Source organism: Nycticebus coucang, chromosome 7 (genome assembly GCF_027406575.1).
Source record: "Nycticebus coucang isolate mNycCou1 chromosome 7, mNycCou1.pri, whole genome shotgun sequence".
Taxonomy (NCBI): domain Eukaryota; kingdom Metazoa; phylum Chordata; class Mammalia; order Primates; family Lorisidae; genus Nycticebus; species Nycticebus coucang.
The window spans coordinates 119,742,859-119,769,605 of record NC_069786.1 but is presented as its reverse complement, the minus strand read 5'-3'; the positions used below and the strand labels follow the sequence as shown (position 1 = coordinate 119,769,605).

General features: G+C 42.3%; 1 protein-coding gene across 1 annotated transcript in view; it reads right to left on the bottom strand.

The window, feature by feature from the left end:
* SGPP2 (sphingosine-1-phosphate phosphatase 2) overlaps positions 1-26,747 on the bottom strand; it is a 133,534-nt gene that overhangs the window by 57,219 nt on the left and 49,568 nt on the right. Inside the window, exon 2 of the mRNA XM_053598117.1 lies at positions 25,362-25,520. Within this exon, the coding sequence (XP_053454092.1) occupies positions 25,362-25,520 (159 nt within the window). The remainder of the gene's footprint in view (positions 1-25,361; positions 25,521-26,747) is intronic.

Here is a 26,747-nt window from a genome sequence, read left to right as displayed (position 1 = left end):
TCCCATGTCAAACCTTAAGTTAAATGAAACATATTAGTGCCCTTCCCTGACCCCCTTCTCTAAAGTAGGTCTCTCTGATCATGTCCTAAATATAATCTTTGATTACTATACTGATTTACCTGTCACTGCATGTGAATCCCAGAGCAGGATGGACTCTCTCTTATTAATCACTTAATCTCCACTGCTTAGCACTTGCTAAATGAATGAATGAATGACTAAAAATTGTAAAGGTTGTTTCTCACCAATAACAAGGTAAGAAAGAGATCTGATGCTCTCCTTTAAAAAGCAAATAACACCTTTCTGGTTCAAAGATTCCTCAGTAGTTCAGTCACTGCTCTCATACTGAAAACATCTTGATAGAATCTTGATCAGATTTGTTTCCCACCTTTCCATCAGGGCCACCAGGGAACAATTCTAGATGGAAAAAAAAAATTCTAATTTAAAAAGACCTCTAGGCTGGGTACGGTAGCTCATGGCTGTAATCTAGTGCTTTGGGAGGCCAAGGTGGGTGGATCCCTTGACTCAAGGAGTTCCTAGACTATACTGTGCTATGGACTGAACCACTGCCCTCCAGCCTGGGTGACAGAGCAAGATCCTGAGATTGAGTCTCTGGAAAAGAAAAAAAGAAAATCTGGAAGGAGATTGTTTAGAATGTCACTTTGACACAATGTTCTAAAATAAACAAAGACTTTATTTATAATAGATAAGTGTATAAAATAAAAATGTAGGCTGAAATGGAGGGAATGTTTCCAGGAATGTTTAGAATATAAAATTTTCGGTGTTCGGCACAGGATAAATCTTTATTAAAAGAATAAAAGCACAAACCTTGGCTGCCTGGAGAGCTAGACCCTCCTCACTACTGTGGAGCACATTTCAATCTGAGAAATGAAGACCTGGTGGACAGGAACTGTTTTATATCCATGTCCCACATTTCCCTGTGTTTAGAGCGATCCTCACAGGCACACAGAGGTACTCGAAGGTTGAATTCTGTGTGCTCCCCTTTTTTATTATCTTTGTCAAGTAAAAAAACAAATCTGGGGCGGCGCCTGTGGCTCAGTCGGTGGGGCGCCGGCCCCATATGCTGAGGGTGGTGGGTTCGAGCCCGGCCCCGGCCAAACTGCAACCAAAAAATAGCTAGGCGTTGTGGCGGGCGCCTGTAGTCCCAGCTACTCGGGAGGCTGAGGCAAGAGAATCGCTTAAGCCCAGGAGTTGGAGGTTGCTGTGAGCTGTGTGAGGCCACGGCACTCTACCAAGGGCCATAAAGTGAGACTCTGTCTCTACAAAAAAAAAAAAAAAAAAACAAATCTGGAAGTAGGAAAGGAGATAAGATATTCAAAAGGATATGGGCAAGAAGTGGGTGGGGAGATTATACAACATAAAAACCGTGAGATGTGAAGATGTCTCAAAGGTTAGGTAGAAAACCTGAAGGGTAGAGGTGGATTAGGTCAGGAAACCAGGACGCATTCACCTGAGGGTCAGCCTATTCTCAGAAAGGGCTGTAGCCGATGGTTGTGGGGAGGGATGTCAAAGTTCAGGGGTTGGAAGATGGAGAGTATCGTAATTAAAGTTTGGTGGAATCAGTGCTGCAGGTATTTATCCACCTTGGCCAGTGGGGACAGAGTTCAGCTAATCAGTTACAAGACAACCCATGGGAATTTGGAGGGTCCTTGTCTGACCTTGTCATTGGTAAATAAGGGGGAGAGGGGCAGCTGTGAGTCTCACATAAGCCACAAGGGGAAGGATAGTTCCTTGAAGCAAATCCTTCCCTGGAGCACACAAAAGGATGGGAGAATTGTCTTCATGGCTTCTGTTATCTAGGCGCATAAAGAACTCAGGTAAAATTCATCAAGTTCACCTTTCTTCCTCCCTTTTATTTTTAAGCTAAGAGAGCGAGAGAGGAGAGACCGAGGGCACTTTATCTAATCAGTTCTTTGTTTGCTGGAGAAAATGTGGATATAAAATGGGCTTTGGTGCAAGTAATTTAAAATAAGGTCTGACTTCAGCAAACCCCTGCAGGCTGTCAAACCATCAGCAGCTCTTAGGTGAAGTGAAAGGCAAAGAAAAGCCTCCAGGAAGGGTGAGGCTAACCGATGGTGAAGCCAGGACTACTACAGAGGAAAGCTCAGACTTTCCTTTCAGACTTAAAGAATAACTTCTCAAAAAATAAAAAGGAAAGGAAGAAAGCAGCAAATCCTTTAGCAAATGTTTAAATGTCTTTAAATCCTGTTCTGATTTGCTGGGAAGATCTCGGAGTGACTGGTTATGTAGTCGTTTGGTGGCTAGTTTATTCTCTCGGTTACCTTCCCTTAGAGAAACCTCAAGATTTCAGACTGGTTGATGACTGTGGGTCACCTGATGACAGCCGCCAAAATACACATGCAGGTCTGAATTGACTTCCTTGGCACATTTACTTACGTGTGCACATTTATTAAGAGGAGGCACATTTCCAACTGGTACAGGATTCCCCATTCAGGGCTGGACAGCGACCCCCATTTTCTAGGCCTGGGTGAGCTCAGAAATTAGTCACATCATAAACTCCCATCTCTAGACACAAACAAGCCCTTTCCAGGCTACATTCTCTGGGCTCAAGCAAGGTCACAAAAAAAGCAGCCTGATCAGTATCTCATCTGGGCTGTTCCTCCAGGAGTAGAAAGCATGCGCCCTAGGGCCTCACCTAGGGCAAGGACTAAAAGATAGCATTCCGTTGCTAATTTTAGGATTATTTTCTGTGTACAGGCCCCTGGCCAATTGTGACATGTTCTGCACATACATTCCCCAAAACAACCCCCACCCCATCCCCTACCGCCTGCAGGATTGGAAAAGCAATGTATAAACCCCTAAGCAAAAAGCCCACATAGGCTTCCCAATGGGGTTACCCTCTCCGTTGCTGGATCTTCTGTGCCCCCTCCTCTGCTTATCTATCTCTTTCATCTTTCAGTGAACTCTGTCCTTTCACTTCCTCCCACACAACCATGGGTAACTCATGTAGAGACAATAAGGTGGAGTCAGTCAGGCTAGGACTGGCTCAACTCAGCTAGTCTGCTTGTTTGGGTCCTACATCATGACCTTCACCTCATGTCTTCCAACCTTGTTGTTTTATAAACTTAGCTTCAACCTAAAAATGTACATCTTGAGTAGTTTAGGGTGATCAATTTAGGAAATTAACTTTTGAATTGGAAAAGTTGTAATAGGTCATGGATGTGCTGATTATTGTTTATTATTGTTTAAGGTAAGGATTAATATGGTCTTTGCTTTGAACGTTTACATATAAAACTATGGTTTTGGAAATGGAAGGGCAGACAGTCTTTGAACAGCTACCCTTACTGTTCTCCAGAATTGCTGGTTTTCTGAGAATAAAGCTTTTTGGACTTAATCCCCATCTCTACCTTTGGCTGACAGTAACAGGTGGCCAGACCGTCTTCGTCGGGTCATAATTGGCTGACATCTGGTTACTTTCTTGTAAGGATTAATACAGAGGGAACTTCATTATCATGTGAACTGAAACTGGCCTATTTGGGATTTGGCTATTAACTGTCATTCTCTTGATTTCTCAGAGGTCAGATGGACACCACTGGTTTGGTGAAGGAACTTTAGCATGAGCGACTCCATTTTGGTTTGAAGGAACTTAGTCCCAACCACTGACTGCCCATACATTTTATTTAACAGTTCAAAGACATCAGTGACTGACAGTGACTGATTCGTGGTTCTTATATACTTCTTTGCTACTTTGACATCATATTTTTAGATACAGAAATGCTGTAATACTTATGCCCAGAATTTTCTCAGTAGGGGTGAAAAGCCAGTGTGAGACAATTATTACTTGGGTGCAATCACCTCATCTTAAGTGGCAACCACATCATAATCTTCTTTCACGCATTTTTCAGTGTACAAAGTGTTGCTATCAATAACTAATGAATTATGCTCATGGTTAGAAGTCACCCAAACCAAAACCACAAGTGGTGACCAATGCTTGATGGATCTACAGGAATACAAGATCCAGAAAGTGTTTTATAAGATGGCTTCAAAAGACATTTTATGAGATGGCTCTTGCCTACAATCCTGGTACTTTTGGGAGGTTGAAGCAGGAGTTTTGGGAAACCCGAGAGATCGAGACTACAGAGAGCTATGATCACACTACTGTGTTCCAGTTTGGGTAATAGAGTGAGACTCTTGTCTCAATTAAAAAATAAAAGACATTATTATACCTGTCTTCTCACGAGTATCAACCTCTAGGGTTCAAATGCACACAATCTCAGAATTTGGGTTTCCAAAGTCTGATTAATGTTTAAATGACCCCAAAGAGTATTTACCTTATTGCTTGAGTTTTGATTTGGGTGTCAGTTCATCTTAACTTTTAGAATGGTTTCATTTACAAAACGTCTGTTCCATTTACCAAACATATTTTCCAAACCAGAATCCATCTCATGCACAGCTTCTTAACATTTTAATCTTAAAGGTGACACCCTAGAAAGGATCTAAGTGATTTCATATCTCTCGTATAGAATTTTCTTAAAATATTTTTTCATGAATATGGAAGTTTATTCAATATTATCATTCATAAAAGAGCTAGATAACAGATGAGTGTACCCTTAAACACATCCTCTTAGGTAACTAAAATGTTTTACATAAATTCAGGCAGCTGGTTTTCTGAAATTCAGGCCTTGACAGATTTTTAATGATTTAATCCTGTCAGTGCTAACAACAGACCCTTTTCATTGCCCCCTAGTACAAGTAGTCAAACATTCTTTGTATTTTAGGAGACTTTCTGAAAAAGCATAAAACCCAGTCCTTCAGATATATTCTAAAAGCTTTCTATCGCACAAATTTAGGTTTAAATTTCTGAACCCAGCCTCCAAAAAAGCAAAGGCCTTGAAATACATTTAGCTTGTTTGGATGTTTGCCCAGGTGACAGATCTTTCTTTCTTTTCTCTCTTTTCTTCCTTCCCTTCTTTCCCTTCCTTTTCTTCATTCCTTCCTTTTCTTCCTGCCTCTCCTCCTTCCCTTCCTCTCTTCTTTTCTTTTCTTTTTTTTTTAATTAAATCATAGCTGTGTACATTGATATGATCATGGGGCATCATTCACTAGCTTCACAGACCTTTTACCAAGTTTCACATATACCCTTGTAAGATGCACCGCTGGTGTAATCCCCCCAATCCCCTTCCCTCTACCCACCTCCTCCCTCCCTCCCCTCCCTTTCCCCCTTCCCCCTATTCTTAGGTTGTAACTGGGTTATAGCTTTCATGTGAAAACCCTAAATTGGTCTCATAGTAGGGCTGAGTACATTGGGTACTTTTTCTTCCATTCTTGAGATACTTCACTAAGAAGAATATGTTCCAGCTCCATCCATGTAAACATGAAAGAGGTAAAGTCTCCATCTTTCTTTAAGGCTGCATAATATTCCATGTTGTACATATACCACAATTTATTAATCCATTCGTGGATCGATGGGCACCTGGGCTTCTTCCATGACTTGGCAATTATGAATTGGGCTGCAATAAACATTCTGGCACAAATATCTTTTTTATGACGTGATTTTTGGTCTTCTGGGTATATGCCCAGTAGAGGAATTACAGGATTGAACGGCAGATCTATTTTTAGATCTCTAAGTGTTCTCCATATCTCTTTCCAAAAGGAATGTATTAATTTGCATTCCCACCAGCAGTGCAAAAGTGTTCCCTTTTCTCCACATCGGCGCCAACATCTCTGGTCTTGGGATTTTGTGATATAGGCTAGTCTCATTGGAGTTAGATGGTATCTCAAAGTAGTTTTGATTTGCATTTCTCTGATGATTAAAGATGATGAGCATTTTTTCATATGTCTGAAGGCCGCATGCCTGTCTTCTTCAGAGAAGTTTCTCTTCAAATCCCTTGCCCAGCCTGTAATATGATCCCTTGTTCTATTCTTGCTAATGCGTTTGAGTTCTCTGTGGATTCTGGTTATTAAACCTTTGTCGGAGACATAACCTGAAAATATCTTCTCCCATTCTGAGGGCTGTTTGCTTGCTTTACTTACAGTGTTCTTGGCTGTGCAGAAGCTTTTTAGTTTGATCAAGTCCCAGTAGTCTATTTTTGAAGCTGCTTCAATTGCCCGGGGGGTCTTCCTCACAAAATACTTGCCCATCCCGATTTCTTCAAGGGTTTTCCCTGCACTCTCCTCTAGTATTTTTATAGTTTCATGTCTTAAGTTTAAATCTTTGATCCAGTGAGAGTCTATCTTAGTTAATGGTGAAAGGTGTGGGTCCACTTTCAGTCTTTTACAGGTTGCCAGCCAGTTCACCCAGCACCATTTGTTAAATAGGGAATCTTTTCCCCACTGAATGTTTTTAATTGGCTTGTCAAAGATTAAATAACGGTAAGTAGCTGGATTCATCTCTTGATTCTCTATTCTATTCCAGACATCTACCTCTCTGTTTTTGTGCCAATACCATGCGTTTTGATCACTATTGATTTGTAGTATAGTCTGAGAGGTCTGGTTGCGTAATTCCTCCTGCTTTGTTTTTATTTCTGAGTAATGTCTTGGCTATTCGAGTTTTTTTCTGATTCCATATAAAACGAAGTATTGTTTTTTCCAGATCTTTAAAGTATGACAGTGGAGCTTTAATAGGGATTGCATTGAAATTATATATTGCTTTGGGTAGTATAGACATTTTAACTATGTTGATTCTTCCCAGCCATGAGCATGGTATGTTTTTCCATTTGTTAATATTTTCAGCTATTTCTTTTCTTAGAGTTTCATAGTTCTCTTTATAGAGATCTTTCACGTCCTTTGTTAGATAAATTCCCAAATATTTCATCTTCTTTGGAACTACTGTGAATGGGATAGAGACCTTAACTGTTTTTTCAACTTGACTGTTGTTGGTATATATAAAGGCTACCGATTTATGAATGTTGATTTTGTAACCTGAGATGCTGCTATATTCCTTGATCACTTCTAAGAGTTTTGTAGTAGAGTCCCTAGTGTTTTTCAGATATACTATCATATCATCCATGAAGAGCGAAAGTTTGATCTCTTCTGACCCTATATGGATATCCTTGATCGCCTTTTCTTCCCTAATTGTGGTGGCTAAAACTTCCATGTTTTAAAAAGCAATGGAGACAATGGGCAGCCTTGTCTGGTTCCTGATATGAGTGGAAATGATTCCAATTTAACTCCATTCAATATGATATTGGCTGTGGGTTTGCTGTAGATGGTCTCTATCAGTTTAAGAAATGTCCCTTCTATACCGATTTTCTTAAGTGTTCTGATCATGAAGGGATGCTAGATATTATCAAAAGCTTTTTCTGCATCGATTGAGAGAATCATATGGTTTTTGTTTTTGAATTTGTTTATGTGCTGGATTACATTTATAGATTTACATATATTGAACCAGCCTTGAGATCCTGGGATAAAACCGACTTGGTCATGATGTATAATTTGTTTGATGTGTTGCTGGATTCTGTTTGTTAGGATCTTGTTGAATATTTTTGCATCTATATTCATTAGTGATATCAGTCTATAATTTTCTTTTCTTGTTGGGTCTTTCCCTGGTTTGGGGATCAGGGTGATGTTTGCTTCATAGAACATGTTGGGTAGTTTTCCTTCTTTTTCTACCTTTTGGAACAGGTTAAGTAATATAGGTACTAATTCCTCTTTAAAGGTTTGGTAGAATTCTGACGTGAAACCATCTGGTCCTGGGCTTTTCTTTTTAGGGAGGTTTTGTATGGTTGATTCTATTTCCGAACTTGATATGGGCCTGTTCAACATTTCCACTTGATTCTGGCTAAGTCTTGGAAGGTGACGTGCTTCCAAGTATTGGTCAATTTCCTTCAGATTTTCATATTTCTGAGAATAAAGTTTCTTGTAATATTCATTAAGGATTTTTTGGATTTCTGAGAAGTCTGTTGTTATTTCATCTTTGTTGTTTCTGATTGATGAGATTAGAGATTTTACTCTTTTTTCCTGATTAGGTTGGCCACAGGTTTATCTATTTTATTGACCTTTTCGAAAAACCAGCTTTTTGATTTATTGATCTGTTGTATTATTCTTTTGTTTTCAATTTCATTTAATTCTGCTCTAATTTTGGTTATTTCTTTTCTTCTAGTGGGTTTGGGGTTGGAATATTCTTCCTTTTCCAGTTGCTTGAGATGTCTCATTAAGTTGTTAACTTCCTCTCTTTCCGTTCTCTTGAGGAAGGCTTGCAGTGCTATAAATTTCCCTCTTAAACTGCCTTTGCGGTGTCCCAGAGGTTCTGATAGTTCGTGTCTTCATTGTTGTTTTGTTCCAAAAAATTGGCGATTTCTTTCTTAATCTCATCTCTGACCCAGCTATCATTCAGCATAAGGTTATTTAACTTCCATGTTTTTGTATGAGTATGCAGATTCCTGTTGTTATCAGCTCAAGTTTTATTCCATGGTGGTCTGAGAAGATGCATGGAATAATTTCTATTCCTTTAAATTTACTGAGGTTAGACTTGTGACCTAAGATGTGATCAATTTTGGAGTAAGTTCCATGGGCTGATGAGAAGTAAGTGTATTCAGTTTTATTGGGATGAAATGTTCTGTAGATGTCTGCTAAATCCAAATGTTGGATGGTTAGGTTTAAATCTAAGATTTCTTTGCTCAGCTTCTTGTTGGAGGATTGATCCAACACTGCCAAAGGAGTGTTGAAATCTCCGACGATTATGGAGCTGGAGGAAATCAAGTTACTCATGTCTGTTAGAGTTTCTCTTATAAGTTGAGGTGCATTCTGGTTGGGTGCATAGATATTAATAATTGAGATCTCATCATAGTGAGTATTACCCTTAACAAATATGAAGTGACCGTTCTTGTCCTTCCTTACTTTTGTTGGTTTAAAGCCTATTGTATCTGCAAATAAAATTGCAACACCTGCTTTTTTCTGATTACCATTTGCCTGAAATATGGACGACCATCCTTTCACCCTGAGTCTGTATTTGTCTTTTAGGTTAAGATGTGACTCTTGTATGCAACAGATATCTGGCCTGAGTTTTTGTATCCAGTCAGCTAACCTATGCCTCTTTAGAGGACAGTTTAAGCCGTTCACATTAATGGAGAATATTGATAAGTCTAGTGAAGTTGTGGGTATCGAGTTTTTCAAAAGTCCAGTGGCCATTTTTAATCCTTTCGCCAGTGTGGAAATTGGAGTTTGATCCGAAGTTTCTGAGTGAGTTTACTTTTGTGGTATAGGATTGGGTTGGTCATTATGGAGGATAGGTCTGAGAATATCCTGAAGGGCTGGTTTGGTTATGGCAAATTTCTTCAACATAGGAATGTCATTAAAGTATTTAATTTCTCCATCATAAATGAAACTCAGTTTAGCTGGATACAAGATCCGGGGTTGAAAGTTATTTTGCTTGAGGAGATTAAAAGTCGGCGACCACCCTCTTCTGGCTTGAAAAGTTTCAGCAGAGATATCTGCAGTCATTCTAATATTCTTGCCTTTGAAGGTAATGGTTTTCTTTCTCCTGGCAGCTTTGAGGATTTTCTCCTTCATATTAACTTTAGTGAAGTTAATTATGATATGCCTTGGGGATGTCTTATTGGGGTTGAGTCGTGCTGGGGTTCTGAAGCTGTCCGCTATCTGAATTTCAGAATCTCTAGGCATGTCTGGAAAATTCTCTTTCATAATTTCATGCAGAAGGGCCTCTGTGCCCAGTGAGGCCACTTCATCTGTTTCTGGAACTCCTATGATTCGGATATTCGCCTTCTTCGAATTATCCCAGAGCTCTCCGAGTGAGTGATCCGTTTTTGCTCTCCATTTCTCTTCCTCTTTGAGAGTTTAGGAGCGTTCAAAGGCTTTATCTTCGATGTCAGAAATCCTTTCTTCTGCTTGCTCCATTCTGTTACTGAGGGATTCTACTGTATTTTTCATATCTTTGAGGGCTGCAAATTCTTGCTCCAGTGTGTCTAAGTCTTTGGTGGTTTTGTCTTTAAATTTGTTAAATTCTTGAGACAACTTTTGAATTTCTCCTCGAATTCCTAATTCCACTTTGTTAATCTTGTCTGCAATCCAAATTCTGAATTCGATTTCTGACATCTCAGCCAATTGTTTATGAATGGGATCTTCAATTGCATCTGCCATATCTTTCCTTGGGGGGGTTGATCTATTCTGGTTATTCATGTTACCAGAGTTTTTCCGCTGATTCCGCCCTATGGTTGTTTTACTCCCTCTGATTTTTTCCCCCTGGGGCTTTGTCAAGGGCCCATACAGTGTTGTGGCCTGAGAAACTGAGGCCCTGTCTGGTGTGGTGGGGCTAAATGGTTCTGCCTTGTTTTCAGCTGGTTTCTGTTTCACCCTAGTGAAACAGATACTTTGGATTGAAGTCTCAGCTGTGGAGAAATATCAGCAATTAAGTCACCCCGCCCCCCACCAGCAAACAATTGGAAAAGAAAAATCAAACCTTCCTACCACTGTGCACCTAGGGCACCACCTGATTTGTCCTCAGGTGATTGGTTCAGTTCAAAAATGTCCAAATCAATTGTCTCAGTCTGCACCTGTCTCGGGTGAGAGAGTTTAAGAGGTCTCTGGGAACTGGATCACAGGGGTCTGGTGACTACTCTGGTGTGGCTTGCTCCAGTGCTGCATGGAATCAGGAGAAGCCACCCAGCCTATAAATCAGTCTGGGAAGGTTGCTGCCTCCTTCCCCACCTTGCACCACTTCACTCCCAGTCACTGATAGCCCTGCAGTTGGCTGACCCAGTTGCCTGTAGTGAATCGGTACTCCAGGAGTTTGTACCTGCCTGAATCACAAGGAAGTCTGCCAGGCCGCTGCGCTCTGCCTCTCTCCAGCAGGAGGAGGTGAGGCCTGACAACCTCGGGCGCTAGATGAAGGTTGAGGGGTTTTCACTCAGGTCCAGTCTCACCCCTGATTAATGTTACTGACAGAACAGAACAACTCTTCGTTTCCCCTGCAGAAGAGAAGCTGAATTGAGTTCTAAATCAGCTTGTCTTTGCTCTTGTATTGTCTATAGGCTGACGATCCCCTGAGGGCCAGGTGTGTCTTAGGTTTAGTAAAGCGGACCTCTGGGTCAGCCCGGCCCTGGGAGTTTCCCTGGTTTGCAAGTTTATGTTGCCTCAGGCAAACTCAGAGTCTCTGGTTGCCCAGGGAGACGGGGGTGTGGCTTCAGAATATTCTGTAGTGAACCCTATTGCTAGCAAAAGAGGGCTGCTGCCTTATGGCTCAGGCAACCGTTGCTCCGGTGTAGCTCCCCTCTGGCCAATCATCCTCTCTCCACTCCGTACCCCAGAGTCTGCACCGACAGGCTGCAGCCCAGCACTGTCTACACCCCTCGAGCAATCGCCCAAGAGTCTGGACCCCTGGGGGACAGGCCTCCAGACCTTGGAGCGAGAGCAGAGGGGAGCGCGGGGAGTGCTGGACGCCTGGGGTTGCGGGCAGAGAACACACACAGCTTTACACAGTTTTATGCCTGGCCATATTATCACCAAAAGACGGCTGTCGCACTGTGCCTCAGGGAACCGCCACTCTGGTGCAGTCCCCTCTCCGCCGACCACCGGGACTGGCCTCCAGCCCCCAGTGTGAGAGAAGGAGAGTGCTGGGAGCTCAGAATTCCAGGTAGAGACCATATACAGTTTATACAATTTTATGCCTGGCAGGAGGACGCCGTGGCACCCCAGCAGGGGAGGTAGGTCCAGTTTTTAGAGGGTCTCTCCCATTGAGTGTAGTGGGAGGACCTTTGAACTCTGCCCGGTTGTTTGTGGGGCACTCTGAGCCATTCTCATGGGGGAGGGAACTCCTGTCCGCTTGGTGATGGATTTTGTACCTTTTGTTTGTATCCTTGTGGTCGCAGCTCGCCTCAGCGGGGTTGACGTGCGTTCTACAACCTTCTCTCTTAGTACAGCTCAAATCCACCAGGTTACTTGCTGAATTTTTGTCCTTTAACTCTCCTGAACAGGAGCCTCTGTGGAAAGCTGGCTTCAGTCAGCCATCTTGTCTCCTCCCCCCCCCCTTCTTTTCTAATGAATTCTAACTAAATAGTCAAGACGTAATCCCTACTGGCTACAGAAAAATAGAGAATCTTGGGTGGCACCTGTGGCTCAACGGGGTAGGGCGCCAGCCCCATATGCCGGAGGTGGCGGGTTCAAGCCCAGCCCTGGCCAAAAACTGCAAAAAAAAAAAGAAAAATAGAGAATCTTAGTTTATCTATTCTGTATCTATTCTTTGTAGATAAATACGTTTTTCCTGTTATTTAGACAAACATTGCTCAACATCTCTTTCACACAGCACATGTGTAACAAGCCTTCAGGGGCTGGCCAGGATGGGCTCATCTCTGTGGTAGAGTTAGGATGAAATGTTCACCTTTGTCTAAATTTCCCATTATGGCCTCGTAAAAGAAATTAACTCTCTTATTTTTCTCATTTACCCTGTTTGTTTACCAGTGTTAATTCAAAAGGAAGCAAACTTAATGCTGCTCATAACTTGCTAATTTCCAAATTAAAGGTTTTTTTTTAAGCCTTCAGAATGTCATTCCCCAACCCCTAGAATCAAATTGCTATGTGTTTGAAAAGCATTTTCAAACTGAAGAAAACATTTTTTCCCTGATTTCAGTGCTTGTGAATGCCAGAAGAATTTTAATTTTAAAAGGAACAGAAACATAACATCTTTTTCTAGTTGAAGCTGAGCATATATATCGCAATGAATTTATATTTGTCTCCACACACATGCACAGCTGAACACACACACACACATGCGTGTGTGCCCGCTAAATGATGCTGATAGCACAGCTTGCACAGTTCACGTTCCCGTGCCTATGTGCCCAGCCCCACCCGGAACTCCCATGCCTTTGGGCCTGCATGTGCAAGGCCCTGTGATTCCTAGTGACTTGGACTCAGGAAGCCTCTGTCTCCCTCAGAACCCCTTTCACAGAAGAGTACTAACTGTCACACGGGACCACAAGAAAATTGGTAGATACCAATCCACTTAGGGTGTGTGGAGAACAACCAGAAGAAATTGTATAGGGCCAGATGCACTGTCGAAGCTAGAGCACATGATGAAACGATTGACTATCCTAAAAGATGCATCCACCAGTATTTTTATTACGATAAAACTTTTTAAGTGGGAGGGACACTGTGGTTTATTCAACTTTACATTTTACAGATGGTCAAACTGAGGCCTGGAGAAAAATATCACTTGGCGAGTTATTTGTAAAACTCTGGACTACAACTGATTGCACATTTGTGCCACTCAGTAGACGGGGAGCCCATCCCAGCCTGGCTGTGTCGCCCTGAGGGTTTCTTACTCTACCTTACTAGTACAATACGTGCTACGCAAAATAAGAGGGTAAGCAATTTTCATGTGGATTAAAAACCAAGTCTCCTGATTATTTGGGGGAACAATTCGTCCTTTGAATCAATTATTCCTTTTAGGTTAAAATGTTCATGAGTCTTTCCCCATCCCATTCTCCTTTCTCAGTATTCTTCTTGAACTATAATTACATCTAATCTTCTATTAAACCACTTATCATAAAGCAGGTTATACACTGTGTACTGTGATCAAATATAGATAGAGATAAGTGGGAGGGAAAGTTAAATTATTCTCAACAAATGTGGTAAGACTTAGGAACGTTTTTTTGGAATTGTTTTCAATGTTTGTTTATTTGTTTTTGGAGACAGAGCCTCAAGCTGTTGCCCTGGGTAGAGTGCTGTGGCATCACAGCTCACAGCAACCTCCAACTCCTGGGCTTAAGTGATTCTCTTGCCTCAGCCTCCCAAGTAGCTGGGATTATAGGGCATCCGCCACAATGCCTGGCTATTATTTGGTTGTAGCCACAGTTGCTGTTTGGCTGGCTTGGGCTGGATTCGAACCCGCTAGCTCAGGTGCATGTGGCTGGCGCCTTAGCCACTTGAGCCACAGGCGCCAAGCCTGTTTGTTTGTTTTTTGAGACAGAGTCTCACTCAGTCACCCTGGGTGGAGTGCCACGACATCATAGCTCACATCAACCTCAAACTCTTAGTCTCAAATGATCCTCTTGCCTCAGCTTCCCAAGTAGCTGGGACTACAAACATGCACCAACATGCCTGGCTAATTTTTCTATTTTTAGTAGAGTTGGGGTCTTGCTCTTACGTTACTGATCTTAAACTCCTGAGCTCAAGTGATCTACCTGCCTCAGCCCCCCAGAGTGCTAGGATTACAGGTGTACATCACCACGCCCAGACTCAATATTTTTATTAATGTGGTCTACTACTGCAAAATGAATAATTCATTGAATATGCTTACTACACACACAAAAGCAGTAGCACCAACACCTCACTGAAGAGTATTTCTATAGGCTTCAGCTCTGAGTCTAGCACGGTAAGGATTTGTAGTGGAGAGCTACTGCCTGGAGAGCTGCGACTGGCATATAGTCTACACTCCTGAGAATGGCCACACTGTGCCAGCACAGCCACATGTGACTTACATTCGTACGTTTTAGAATGTTATTCATTCTTAAGCAGTTACACTGTGGTTCCCTGCAAATTATTTTCGGAAGACCTTTCACTTTGCCTCATGGACCATGTAAGAAGAAGAGCAAGTGAGCAAGGAGAATGCTGGAGCCTTGGATAGCAGGGGACAGTCAGGACCTCGGGGAGAGGCAAGAGGCTAAATAGAGAGGGCTGGTGGCCCTGGAGGAACTCAGGAAGCCTCATTTTCCCAGATTAAGCCTTAGCTGGCAGAGGCTCAGCTTCTCCGTGGCGAACACAGGGCCTCCTTGCCACTGCGCCTGGGCCACGGTGCGTGTCATGTCCACTGAGGTCTGACTGACATCTATCTGTTGATCACCAGGAGACAGGATGGGGACCAAGGCTGGACTCCTGCAGCAGGGCTCTCTGACGCAGGGGGGCCTCGCCTGCGGCCTCCACTGGGAAGCAGAGGCTACAGAGGCTTCTCTGGGGAAGCCCAGGTCTGTGCTGGTGACAGAGGAGGGAAGAAGAGAGATGACAGCCATTGGGTTCATTAAGATTGAGTTTGTCTTGTAGTTCTCAAGCTTTCAGAAAATTCCAGAGGCCACATCCAAAAAAAACAGATAGAGCACTTGGTTGATGAAAACCTCTCCTTTCCCTTCCCAGGAAACACTCCCCAATCCCCTCAGGCTCCAGGAGAGCTAGTGAGGAATTTGAGGCTCCTCATCACTCCCCCTGGAATGTGGACCCATGTGGGGTACAGGGAAGATGAAGGCACCCAGGGGCAAGAAGCCTGGGAAGTAGGAGGCGCACAGTCAAGAAAAATGCCCAGATCCCTGAGGGCAAATCCCCACCTCCTGATAAGGACAAAGGGCCCACTCTGCTCCTCACTCCTTTTCCACTTGGCTGCTTTGCAAAATAGGATAAGGAAGTGGAGCCAAACCAAGAATGACAAACCCACAGGATTAGCAGGCAGCCCTCTGCAGGCCCCCGGCTTGGAAGGAAAAGTACCAAAGCCCTTCTCCACCCTGCCAGGTCCCTGTGATTCTCTGGCCTTTGAGTAAGTGTAAAAAATTCTGGGATGCAAGTCTGATGAATGGGGGGTGGAGTAATCACAGGGACCACAGCACAGAGAATTGGCAAGAGAATGTCTGTAGAATCTGTGACATATGGCTGCTATACATACAGGCACTTGCAAATGAGACAGTGATGCTAGCCAGAGCCTTTCCAAGCAAGCAGGCCACGCATATTTCTGAATAATTAGATTGTAGGAAAAAAGGAAAGCTTAGCCATTGGAGGCAACATGGCACAGTGGAAAGAATGGGGTTTGGACATAAAACGAGGTGTCAATACTACCTATTCAATTTACCAGTTGCGTCCCCTTGGGTAAGTCATTCAATCCCATTGGGTTTCAGTGTTCTCATCTGGGAAATGGGATTCTTATGTGTACAGTACTTGGCATGCAGTGAAGACTCAGTAAGCAGCTGCCTGGAGACCCACAAACATTCCTGAATGCAGCTTGGCAAATGGAATTGATTTGGTTTTTAAAATGAGAGAATGAGAATTAAGATTTTATTTGAAAATTTTATCTGAAAGCATCCTACCAGCCTATTGATTAGTTGCTCCTCTTTCCTTTTGTTTTACAAATGAGTAGGGGAGAGTCAGTCTGGAAGAAAATCTAGTCCAGAATGTGCTTTTGTAAAGACCCTTAGGGACTGATTTGCCTGCAGGGACTGGGGGAGAAAGCAAGTTTATCCCTAATAAGAAAGACAGTGGATTCCTGACCCTCTGCTGTATCGTATGCTCCTTGGTGTTGGGTCCGGATGTGACTTGGTGAAGGCTATCTGGTTTTCTCTATTTTTTTAAATTATTTTTTAAATTTCAGATTAATATAAAGCTCATAGGATTTTCTTTTTTTCTTTTTTCTTTTTTGTAGAGACAGAGTCTCACTGTACCGCCCTCGGGTAGAGTGCTGTGGCATCACACGGCTCACAGCAACCTCTAACTCTTGGGCTTACGCGATTCTCTTGCCTCAGTCTCCCGAGCAGCTGGGACTACAGGCGCCCGCCACAACACCCGGCTAAGGATTTTCTTGATAAGATACTCGCAGCTAGAATAAAACTAAAAGGAGGCGAGAAGGACTAACTCTACGACAACACTGAGCAGGAAGCGTCCAGCTCTTTGCAGCGTTTCAGCAATTCCAACCTAATTTCATCCCCAAAGATATCCTGCCTCCAGGACTCTGGGGTTCCATACAATTTAATACCTAGCTAAGCTGTAGAGCAATCACCCATCCACGGGATAAACTAAATGAAGCATTAGAGGTAATACCTGGAGCGAGAGGCACTGGACTCAACCCCGGAGAGCTGTGATGCTGCTCTTTGTAGAGCATCATCACAGCCTCAGGGGGTGTGGAGCAGGGACAGTGGGAAGAGGCGGGGAAGCAGGGAAGGCATCTAGTCATCATCATTTAGGAACACATCCCCATGTAATCCTGGTGATAATTAGAGAGATGCAAATGTATTTGTTCACGTGAGTCTAGTTTTAAGGTTTTTTTTTTTAAACCTACACTAAAACTGAAACTCCTCCTTATTGTGTTTTAAAACCAAACCAATGCATTTTGTCTAACAACCCCCCTAGAGACATTTACTTAATATTTAACCAAGGCTAAATTACAGATTCCGCTTCAGAGGGACTGGGCAGCATCTCTGACGCCTAATTCTATTTCTTTCAATGCAAGTGAGTGAGGGTGACAATCTAGCCATTGTTGAATACTTTTAAAGACTCATTAATCTCAAGCAAGAACCAAGTTAACAAGCAGGACGATCTTTTGAAGTGAACAGTGGTAGTGGTTTAAACAGAGGATTAAGAGATAATCACATTTAAAGTCATCTTTTGGCACTAAAATTGACCTCAGTCTAGTGAATTACAGTGACCGGAAAGGCTTTTTCCTCTCCTCCCTCACCAGGTGACAGACTCCCTTGCCAGACAGCCAGATGGCAGCCTGCCCACATCCAAAAAGGCCCTACTCTATTTTGACATTCTATCACAAAGTTCACTGCTTATCCAATTTATGTGACCATTTCAAAAAATAAGGCCCAATGCTCTACAAAATCTAGATACTATCTAGTTAGTAAGCCCAATTTAAATGTAAATTTTTGGTCTGCCTTTTACTGTAGGTATCAGCTAACTAGCTGGTAATAAACAATGTGGGAGATGTGGAAAATCATCCTTTTAGATGCAAGCTAGAGAAAGTTAATTTGTCTTGGGAGAACAGGAACAGAAAAGCCTGCCAAAAGGAATCTGCTGCGGCCATGGCTTCCCTATCACCAGGCTGTGAGTCTACAAGAAAATGGAATTGATATTTGCCAAGCAATGAAGCCTTGTCCCTTAAAGCATTCCTTCAATCGTGTTGAACACAAATCGGCAAGCCGATGAACAATTATCTAGCAATGCATTTGATAGGCATTTCAAACGTCCTGTCTCATATTGAAGAGGGTCAAAAAACACAAAACTAAAAAAGAAGTAAAGCCACACTGGCATTCAATCTGGCAAAAGAAATGAAATACCTTCTAGTCTTTTTTTTTTTTTTTTTTTTACAGTTATCCCGCCCTACTTCCGTGTTTTAATCTTCCTCCCCTCCATGGTTGGACCTCTTTTTTAAGTGTCACCCAGCAAACATATAATAAAGACTCAGGACCATGTCACAAGCTTCCAATGATCCTCTAGCTGGGTCCTTTTGTTGCAGGAAGACGAGGCCTAATGGAGAGAAAGAGCATCCAAACACCGTATTTAAGAGGAAAAAGGCTTTGGTTCAGCCAGTGGAGCCAACGGCATAGAAGAATTCAAAATGGCCATGCTCCTGGACAGCTTGGTTTTTCCCTTTTTATCTCTAGTCAAAAAGTTCCAACCCACAGGTACCTTTCTCACTGGTCAGTTTAAATAAAGCAGGAGAAGCTGTTCCAGCCTCCCCCCCAGAACTATAGGATTTCACAGAAATGGAAATTTCCAGGTCCCAGGATGTTAAGTCTACAAATTCCTAAGAGCTGAGTCACCATGGAAAGTACTCTGCAGGTGTTATCCTTGGGGTTTCCTTGAGAAAACCTCTGTTCTCCTGGATCTCACACTTCTTGGGTATCCTCTCTCCCTTTCATTTTAAAGCTTGGGAAATTGCCAGCCAGTATCAGAAAGTGCCTCGAATGAGGTTTCACTGCTAGAATTACAGCCTGGGTCTCTTGAAGTTCAAGAACTTGGTTAACTGTCCATCTGCGCTCCTAACACAGCTGTTTGGACCTAGTATAGCCAGTGTAAGGACTGGCCAGCAATACATGGAACAGCACAACTAGGGTCCATCATGAGCTGTATCAGGCTGTCTTGGAAATCTAAACTAAAAGACATTTGAGAGAGTTACCAGCCAATAATACAGTTGAACTGTAGCAGACAAACCTTCCACTAAGATCACTTCCTATGAGGTTCTGGTACGTGGATTCCTGATAATCTGACAAAAAATTCTCCCTTTTTTGAGTTAGTTTAAGTGAATCTATGTTTTTAGAAATTAAAAAATGAAATATATTTTATCAGCCTGGTGATCTTTTCATGGTAAAACAGGACTATGGACCTTTGATCAAACCTCAAAGCTACTGATATAAGCCAGGCAATGGTGGCTCCCGCCTGTAATCCTAGGGAGGCCCAGGCAAGAGGATCACTTGAGCTCAGGAGTTAGAGACCAGTCTGAGCATGTACGTGGTATATGTATTCCATGGCATACATATACCACATCTCTACTAAAAGTAGAAAAACTAGACGGGTACTGTGATGGGTGTCTGTAGTCCCAACTACTCAGAAGGCTGAGGCAGGAGTTTGAGGATGCTATGAGCTGGGCTAATGCCATGGCACTCTAGCCTGGGCAACAGGGTGAGACTCTATCTCAAAAAAAAAAAAAAAGCTGCTGATATATGTAGAAGCAACTGTTCCTCTTCCTACACAAATAATTTTTGCAGTCAAAGAGATGATAAAAATCTAGGATTATTAAAAGAGAGATTTACCCTGCCTGGAAACTCTCAGGACCAGGGCCTTTGACATAATCAGACAACTTTAATAAATTATTTGGTTATAATAAAGAATAACTTAATAACAACCATACATATGTCAGAATGGTAGGGAAAATATCTTTTGGTGTATAAATTTCTTTAATTTTTAATTATTCTTCTTATTATTATTATTTACAAATAGGAAAAAGGTGAGGAAAAACTCCCCAATTTTAACTTTATTGGAGTTTTCATAGAGTATGAACCAGGTTTCTAAGGGCTGGTCACCTCTGAGTAAGCTACTTTATGGCCAGAAAATAAGTACCTGAAGACAGGAGTCTCGAATTCAATTACTGTAAAAGGACCAGGGAGGCAACAAAGGGTAAGACAACGGGAAGTGCTTAGGTCTGAGCATAAACTCAAGTGAACCCTCAGGATGCAAGCATTCAAATTCCACTTTAGATGAGATTGAAATTGAGACTTCTACCCAGAAGGGAAAAAATCATTTTATCATAAGGACATTTGCACTAGACTGTTTATTGCAGCTCAATTTACAAATGCCAAATTGTAGAAACAGCCTAAATGCCCAACAATCCAGAAATGAATTAACAAGCTGTGGTATACATATAGCATGGAATACTATTCAGCCACTAAAAAAAGATGTTGACTTTACATCTTTTGTATTAACCTGGATGGAAGTGGAACACATTCTTCTTAGTAAAGCATCACAAGAATGGAGAAGTAAGAATCCAATGTACTCAATTCTGATCTGAGGACAATTGATGCTACTACATGGCAGGGGGGTGCGGGAATGGGGGGTGGAGAGAGGGAAGGAGAGTGGGGGGTGGGAGTCACGGTGGGTAACATATCTCTTGGGGGCAGGACAAAGTCATAAAAAGAAAAAGAAAAGAAGAAAGGCAGGGCTTCCTACAGTTGGGTGGGCAGACACAGATTTGGAAGGCTGAAGATTAAATTGAAAGATAATTTGGTGTTTACAGGAAGGGAAATATTCTATTATAAATGACTTGGCTTCCTCAGCATCTGAACTGCTTCATGCCTATCATTAGTTTTAAATACAAATCCTTCCTGTACTGGGGGAGGAAAACATACTGAAATATCATAGTGTTTTTAAAAATTCATGTGAAACCCAAAATAAATTAAAAAGTACACGTAGAGAAAGGAAAAAAAAAAAGAAATTGAGACTTTTAGGGCCATATGGCTATAGACACAAATTCCATTATAAAGGATTTTCCTAGGTCACTACTGATGATACTATAAAGTTCTTTTGAGACAGAGTTTCACTATGTTGCTCTCGGTGGAATGCTGTGGCATCACAGCTCACAGCAACCTCAAATTCTTGGGCCCAAGCCATTCTCTTGCCTCAGACTCCTGAGTAGTTAGGACTACAGGCACCCACCACAATGCCCGGCTATTTTTTGATTGCAATCATCATTGTTGTTTAGCAGGCCCGGGCTAGGCTTGAACCTGCCAGCTTTGGTGTATGAGGCTGGTGCTCTACTCACTGGGCTACAGGCGATGAGCCAATATATACCATTTTTCAAAGTCTTAAACTTCTAAAAATCGGACATCTAGACACATTGTCTCTGATACATAGAAAATTCTTTATCTTTTTGAGTTAACAACCGTGGAAATCAATAAAAAATCAAAGCCCTCTTTAAAAACATACTCAAAAGGCAGAATGACAATTCCCAAGAATTAATACAAATGGCTGATAAAAATATGAACTGAGATACTATTTTTCCTTTTTTCACAGTTTTTGGCCAGGGCTGGGTTTGAACCCACCACCTCCGGCATATGGGGCCAGCACCTTACTCCTTTGAGCCACAGGCACCGCCCGAGAGATACTATTTTTTCATTGGTTAAAGTAGCAATGATTTGAAAATGAAGACACAACAGACTCAGAATAATACCAAACAATATTTCTACGAAAATAATTCAGCACTATGTTTCACTAGTCTTAACAATTCTTCCATCCTGTGTGTCCAGAAAACAGGCTCTCTTAGCGATAGGCTTATTATTTCTTACTGGATAATGTGACCTCCTTTTGGTTGGTCAAGACAAAGTTCAAAGACTAATTGGTGGCTCACCTTTGAACCAGCTAACTACCTTTAACTTTAGTCTGGGCTTTATTCCCCCTAATTTTTATTTTTATCTACTTATCCAACCCCTCCTTTTTTCAGGGCATCATTAATGATGAAATATCTATGAAAAGAATCAGGATATAGATAAATAAAACATCACAAGAGAAGAGAAAATGAGGCTTCCAAACCAAAAGGATGAGTTATGGTGTCAGTATTTCATTGCTATTTTACAAAGTGGGATGCAACTTTATTTAGCAAAGAGTCAGTGGGACTTTGCTTCATGTTATAAAGCTAAATACCATAGTTTCTTTTTCTTTTTTTTTTTTTTGAGACAGAGCCTCAAGCTATTGCCCTGGGTAGAGTGCTGTAGCATCATAGCTCACAGCAACCTCAAACACCTGGGCTCAAACGAGTCTCCTGTCTCCGCCTCCCAAGTAGCTGGGACTACAGGCACCCGCCACAACACCCGGCTATTTTTTGGTTCCAGCCGTCATTGTTGTTTGGTGGCCCGGGCTGGATTTGAACCCACCAGCTCAGGTGTATGTGGCTGGTGCCTTAGCTGCTTGAGCCACAGGTGCTGGGCCAAATACCATAGTTTCAATGAAGTTGCCTCTGACCATTTTTTAGGGTACATCAATGTAACTTTAAAGTTTTTTTGGTAGGATTGTCACCATGCCACAGTGAAAGACAAGAGCAGTGGCTTTCAACCTGTGGGTTGCGACCCACAGGAACTATATTAAAGGGCGGCGGCATTAGGAAGGTTGAGAACCACTGGTCAAGAGACAAGATAATCACTCCATGGGGAAACACCATCCACACCGTCTCCGGATTAGCCTTCTGATCAGACAGCCCATTCCCTGACCTTCCTGTCCTAGCGAGATTCTTTTGAGCCCAAATATAGGTTAAAAACCTAGATACAGGACAGAAGAGAAATTGACTTGATGGATGTCCTTCAGCTAATTTAACAAAAGCTTATCAAAAATTTTGGCTTGTCAAGAAAGGTGGATTCTACAACAGAGAGGAGGGATCACTATGATCACGAAGAGAGAGCAGTTAATGGAACCATGAATTCTGCTAAGCTACTGCAGACAGTGTTACTCACCACTAATGTAACACATGATTTTCAAAAAGCAATAAAATTGTTGGGTTTGCACCCAGTAACAACTGTTGGATTAATACAAAATTTGACAAGAGGTTTGGCACTCCTGAATATAGCTGCTTTCCAGTGAATCTGAGGTGAGATAAGATGTTCAGCTCTGCCCCTTATGTAATTAACATTTCTTAATCTCCACCCCTTGAAGACACAGCCATTAATTTAGGGATCCTCCTTAGAGAAGAAAAAGGCTCCCTCCACGGGAAGCTGATTGCCTAGACAGGCAAAAGTAGGAGAACTACACCCTGCCCCATCTCTCTTCCCCTTCCAAATCCCAGCCCCAGCAGGAATTTCCTGACCTTTCATCCACCTTCAACACTAGAGCCAAACCAAGCAGCTCTCCTTATTGTCTCTACAGCCCAGCAGAGACAGCCCTCTTCCCAACACACGCACTCACACACACACACACACACACACACACACATGCATGCACGCGTGGTCACGTTTGTACACATGCAAACACACAAGAGCACTCCTACACATCTCCCTTTCCCTCCTCTCCAGGAATGGCCTCCATTCCCCCCACCCAGCACTGGCAGCACCTTCCTACGCAGGTTAATTAACTATGGAACTCTCAGCATGGATGCCTCAAGGACCAGCACATAAACCCATTTAAAAAATTCCCAGGCCACCAAACCTCAGGACAAACTGCAGACTCAACAGTTACACTTTCTTTTCTCAGGCAAAGATTTTATTTACTCACTCTCTGACAAAAGTCTTGTCATTCTGCCTCAAATAGGCACTTTGAGCAATTTGAGATGAGGAGTCCAAAGCGTACATACAATAGTGACAACCAGAGTCTCCTTCCCACAGCTTCCTATCCACTGTAAAGGTCTTCCCAGCTCCCGAGGAAATGTCATCCACTCTCTGTGGGGGCGGTCATTGACCTTGGGCTGACCATTCGTATTATAAGATATACCTGGATTATTAAATGCACTTCACATCCTTAGCCCCGCTCAACCACCATTACGGTTTTGGGATGTTTAAAAAAGTACATATCTCTTAGAAAATAAATGAGAGAGGGACAGAAACTCGTGCATAAAGGGCTTTTCATGGATTTTCAAGTCTTCAGAATGGAAGAAGAGTTGGTGGTCCTGCCCCACCACCTGTGACTGCTCGGAAGCCTCAGAAAGGGAGAGGGACAATGGGACCGGCATCCCCGTTAGGGTCTACAAGATGCCTGTGCTTCTGTAGTTTCTGGGTTTCAGAAGAGGGCGATAGGAAGATAGGGATGGGAAAAGAAAAAAGTGGATGAACGAAAAAAGAAAAAGGATGAAAGAGTCAGAAGGAATTGGGGGTCAAATCCTAACCATAAGCTGTAGCTGTGCTTAGACTATATGCAGAGGTTCTCAACCTGTGGGTGGTGACCCACAGGAACTGTATTAAAGGGCCGCGGCATAAGGAAGGTTGAGAACCACTGGCCTATAGGCTTCAAACTGAGCACATACACTTGGATGCCAAGCAGTCTTTGTTCAGCTGGCATATGATGTTTTAAAAATCTAAGCCTATATTTAAAACCCAGGAGATTTCACAAGAAAAATAAGGCGATCTGGCTTCTCTGGGCCCATTTGTTCATGGCAGTCACAGGTGGAGCAGAGGGCCAGCTGCTCCCTCCAGCTTCCAAAGAGCCACTCTGTGAATGATTTGCATAGATATCCCCAACCCTAGCCATTCCTACCCACCCAGGGTGGCATTGTTTACTTCTCTTCCCTGCCTCTGAGGATTTTGAGTTTATTGCCTCTGATCAATCTGCTCTCATTTGCTCTAGAAATAAGAAAAATAAAGTGCAGCATGGGGAAGTCACCTTAAGGTCAGGCAGCTCATCTTTATAACCAAGGGAGCACTTCTGAACCTCTGGTACAGAATTTTGAGCCAGGGAAACAGTTTTGTATCTGAGGCTCCCCCTGCCAGTTGAACTATCTTTGACTTTAGAATTCAAGACTCCTTCACTGTCAAGGGCTAGTCATTATGTGTTATCACACTCAGCCAGCGACTTTAGTGTCCTCCCCCACTAAGCCAGGCCCTGAGCTGTGTGCACACTCTAGACATATCTGATACAAATCTTGTACGTGTAGTATGCCTTGCTGCCTTGCAAATACCCACCATCTCCGCCAATCAAACAAAAGCCAGAACGCATTTAGCCCTGAACAAAGTTAAATGATAGAGTCACCAGCAAAACAGGTGGAAGGGGCTCCACCTGTCTCCCTGGGACTTTTGTACATTTGCAGCTGCCCCTAACTACACTAGATATTTTCTTAAGGAAGGTTCTTTGCCTCATGTATATAGAGTAGTTGCTTTACACAGCTTAAAATTATTACTTGACAGCTTCCGGGTTTAGTGTTTGATCCAGTTTTACTAAAATGGGCCACTTGGAAGGATGTATTTTTTTTTCTTGTTGATGGGTTTTTAGAAAGGTCCTTTCTTTCCTGCTCATCACTTCTTTTCTCTCCCAGTTTGATTTACCCATGTGAAGGTATACAATGCCCATGAAATTACAGGGTTGTTTGAGTTTTGCAAATAAAACAAGTTGTTCACAGCTTTTTAACTCATCCAAAGTAAATCAGGCAACAAACCCAATTCTAAGTGGTTAAAAAATACAAAGAACATACACACAAAGGAATTGAATACCAAAGCAGGAAGTTGCCTTGGAAGTGGTCGTGGTTAGCAAGAAACAACAATACGTACCACCCAAATGATGATCAGCCTTCTGGATAAATAAGGATCAATATTCCAGTGTGTAAATGGAAGGAATGTGATGTAGAACACTTCTTGACCCAAGGCGGCTGAGAATTTGAATAAGTAATAGTAGAAATAATTCTTCACAATGTACTTCTGTCCATAAGCCTAAAAGACAAAAGTTTAAAGACTCTTTGAGTTCATTTAACATGTCACTGTGGTACAAGTTTTAAAATTTTCTGTCTAAAACTCAGGTCTTCATTGCCAAGACCCTTCCTCTTTTCCTGTATTGAGATAGGGTCTTGCTTGGTCACCCAGAGTAGAGCACAGTGACAGCATCATAGTCACTGCACTTCAACCTCCTGGCCTCAAGCAATCCTCCTGCCTTGGCCTCCCAAAGTGCTAGGATTATAGGCATGAGCCACGCACCCAGCCCCATATGTAATTAATATTATCATTGTCATTCTACATGGTTACAGAGTACCTATCAACCCCAAATGATTCAGATAAAGACAGTAGACACTAGTTCTCTGTAAGACGAAATAAGTAACATCCAAGATAGAAATACCAGGAGAAGACATACAAAAAAAGCCAAACCCCATTTTCTTGTACACGCAGAAGGCTAAAAACTTGAAGGTCAACTGTTAGGACATTTTGTGGTCTCTATGGTAGGGCAGAATAATACTCCTCTCACTCCATGTCCTAATTCTTAGAACCTATGAATATATTACCTTACATGATAAAAAAGGACTTCATAGATGTAATTTATGATCTTTCCTTCATTTTTATTAATACAAAATAATTATACACATTTATGGGGTACATATAGTATTTTGATACATGCATATAATGTGTAATGATCCATTGGGGTATATCACCTCATACATTTATCATTTCTTTGTGTTGACAACATTTCAAATCATTTCTTCTATTCTTTTTTTTTTTTTTGAGACTGAGTCTCACTTTGTCACCCTCAGTAAAGTGCTATGGCATCATAGCTCACAGCAACCTTAAACTCTTGGGCTCAAGTGACTTTCTTGCCTCAGTCTCCCAAGTAGCTGGGACTACAGGAGCCCACCACAATGCCCGGCTATTTTTGGAGACAAGGTCTCACTCTGGCTCAGCTGGTCTCCAAACTGTAAGCTTAGGCAATCTACCCACCTGGCTTCCCAGAGTGCTGAGATTACAGGCATAAGCCACTGTGCTTGGCCTCTCTTCTAGCTGTTTTGAAATGTACAATAAATCATTTTTAACTATAGTCACTTTTTGGTGCCATCAAAAGCTGGGACTAATTCCTTCTAACTGTATGTTTGTACCTATGAACCAATCTCTCCTCACTATGTCCTTTCCAGCCTCAGATTAATAATCTTGAGATGGAGAGATTATTCTGGTTTC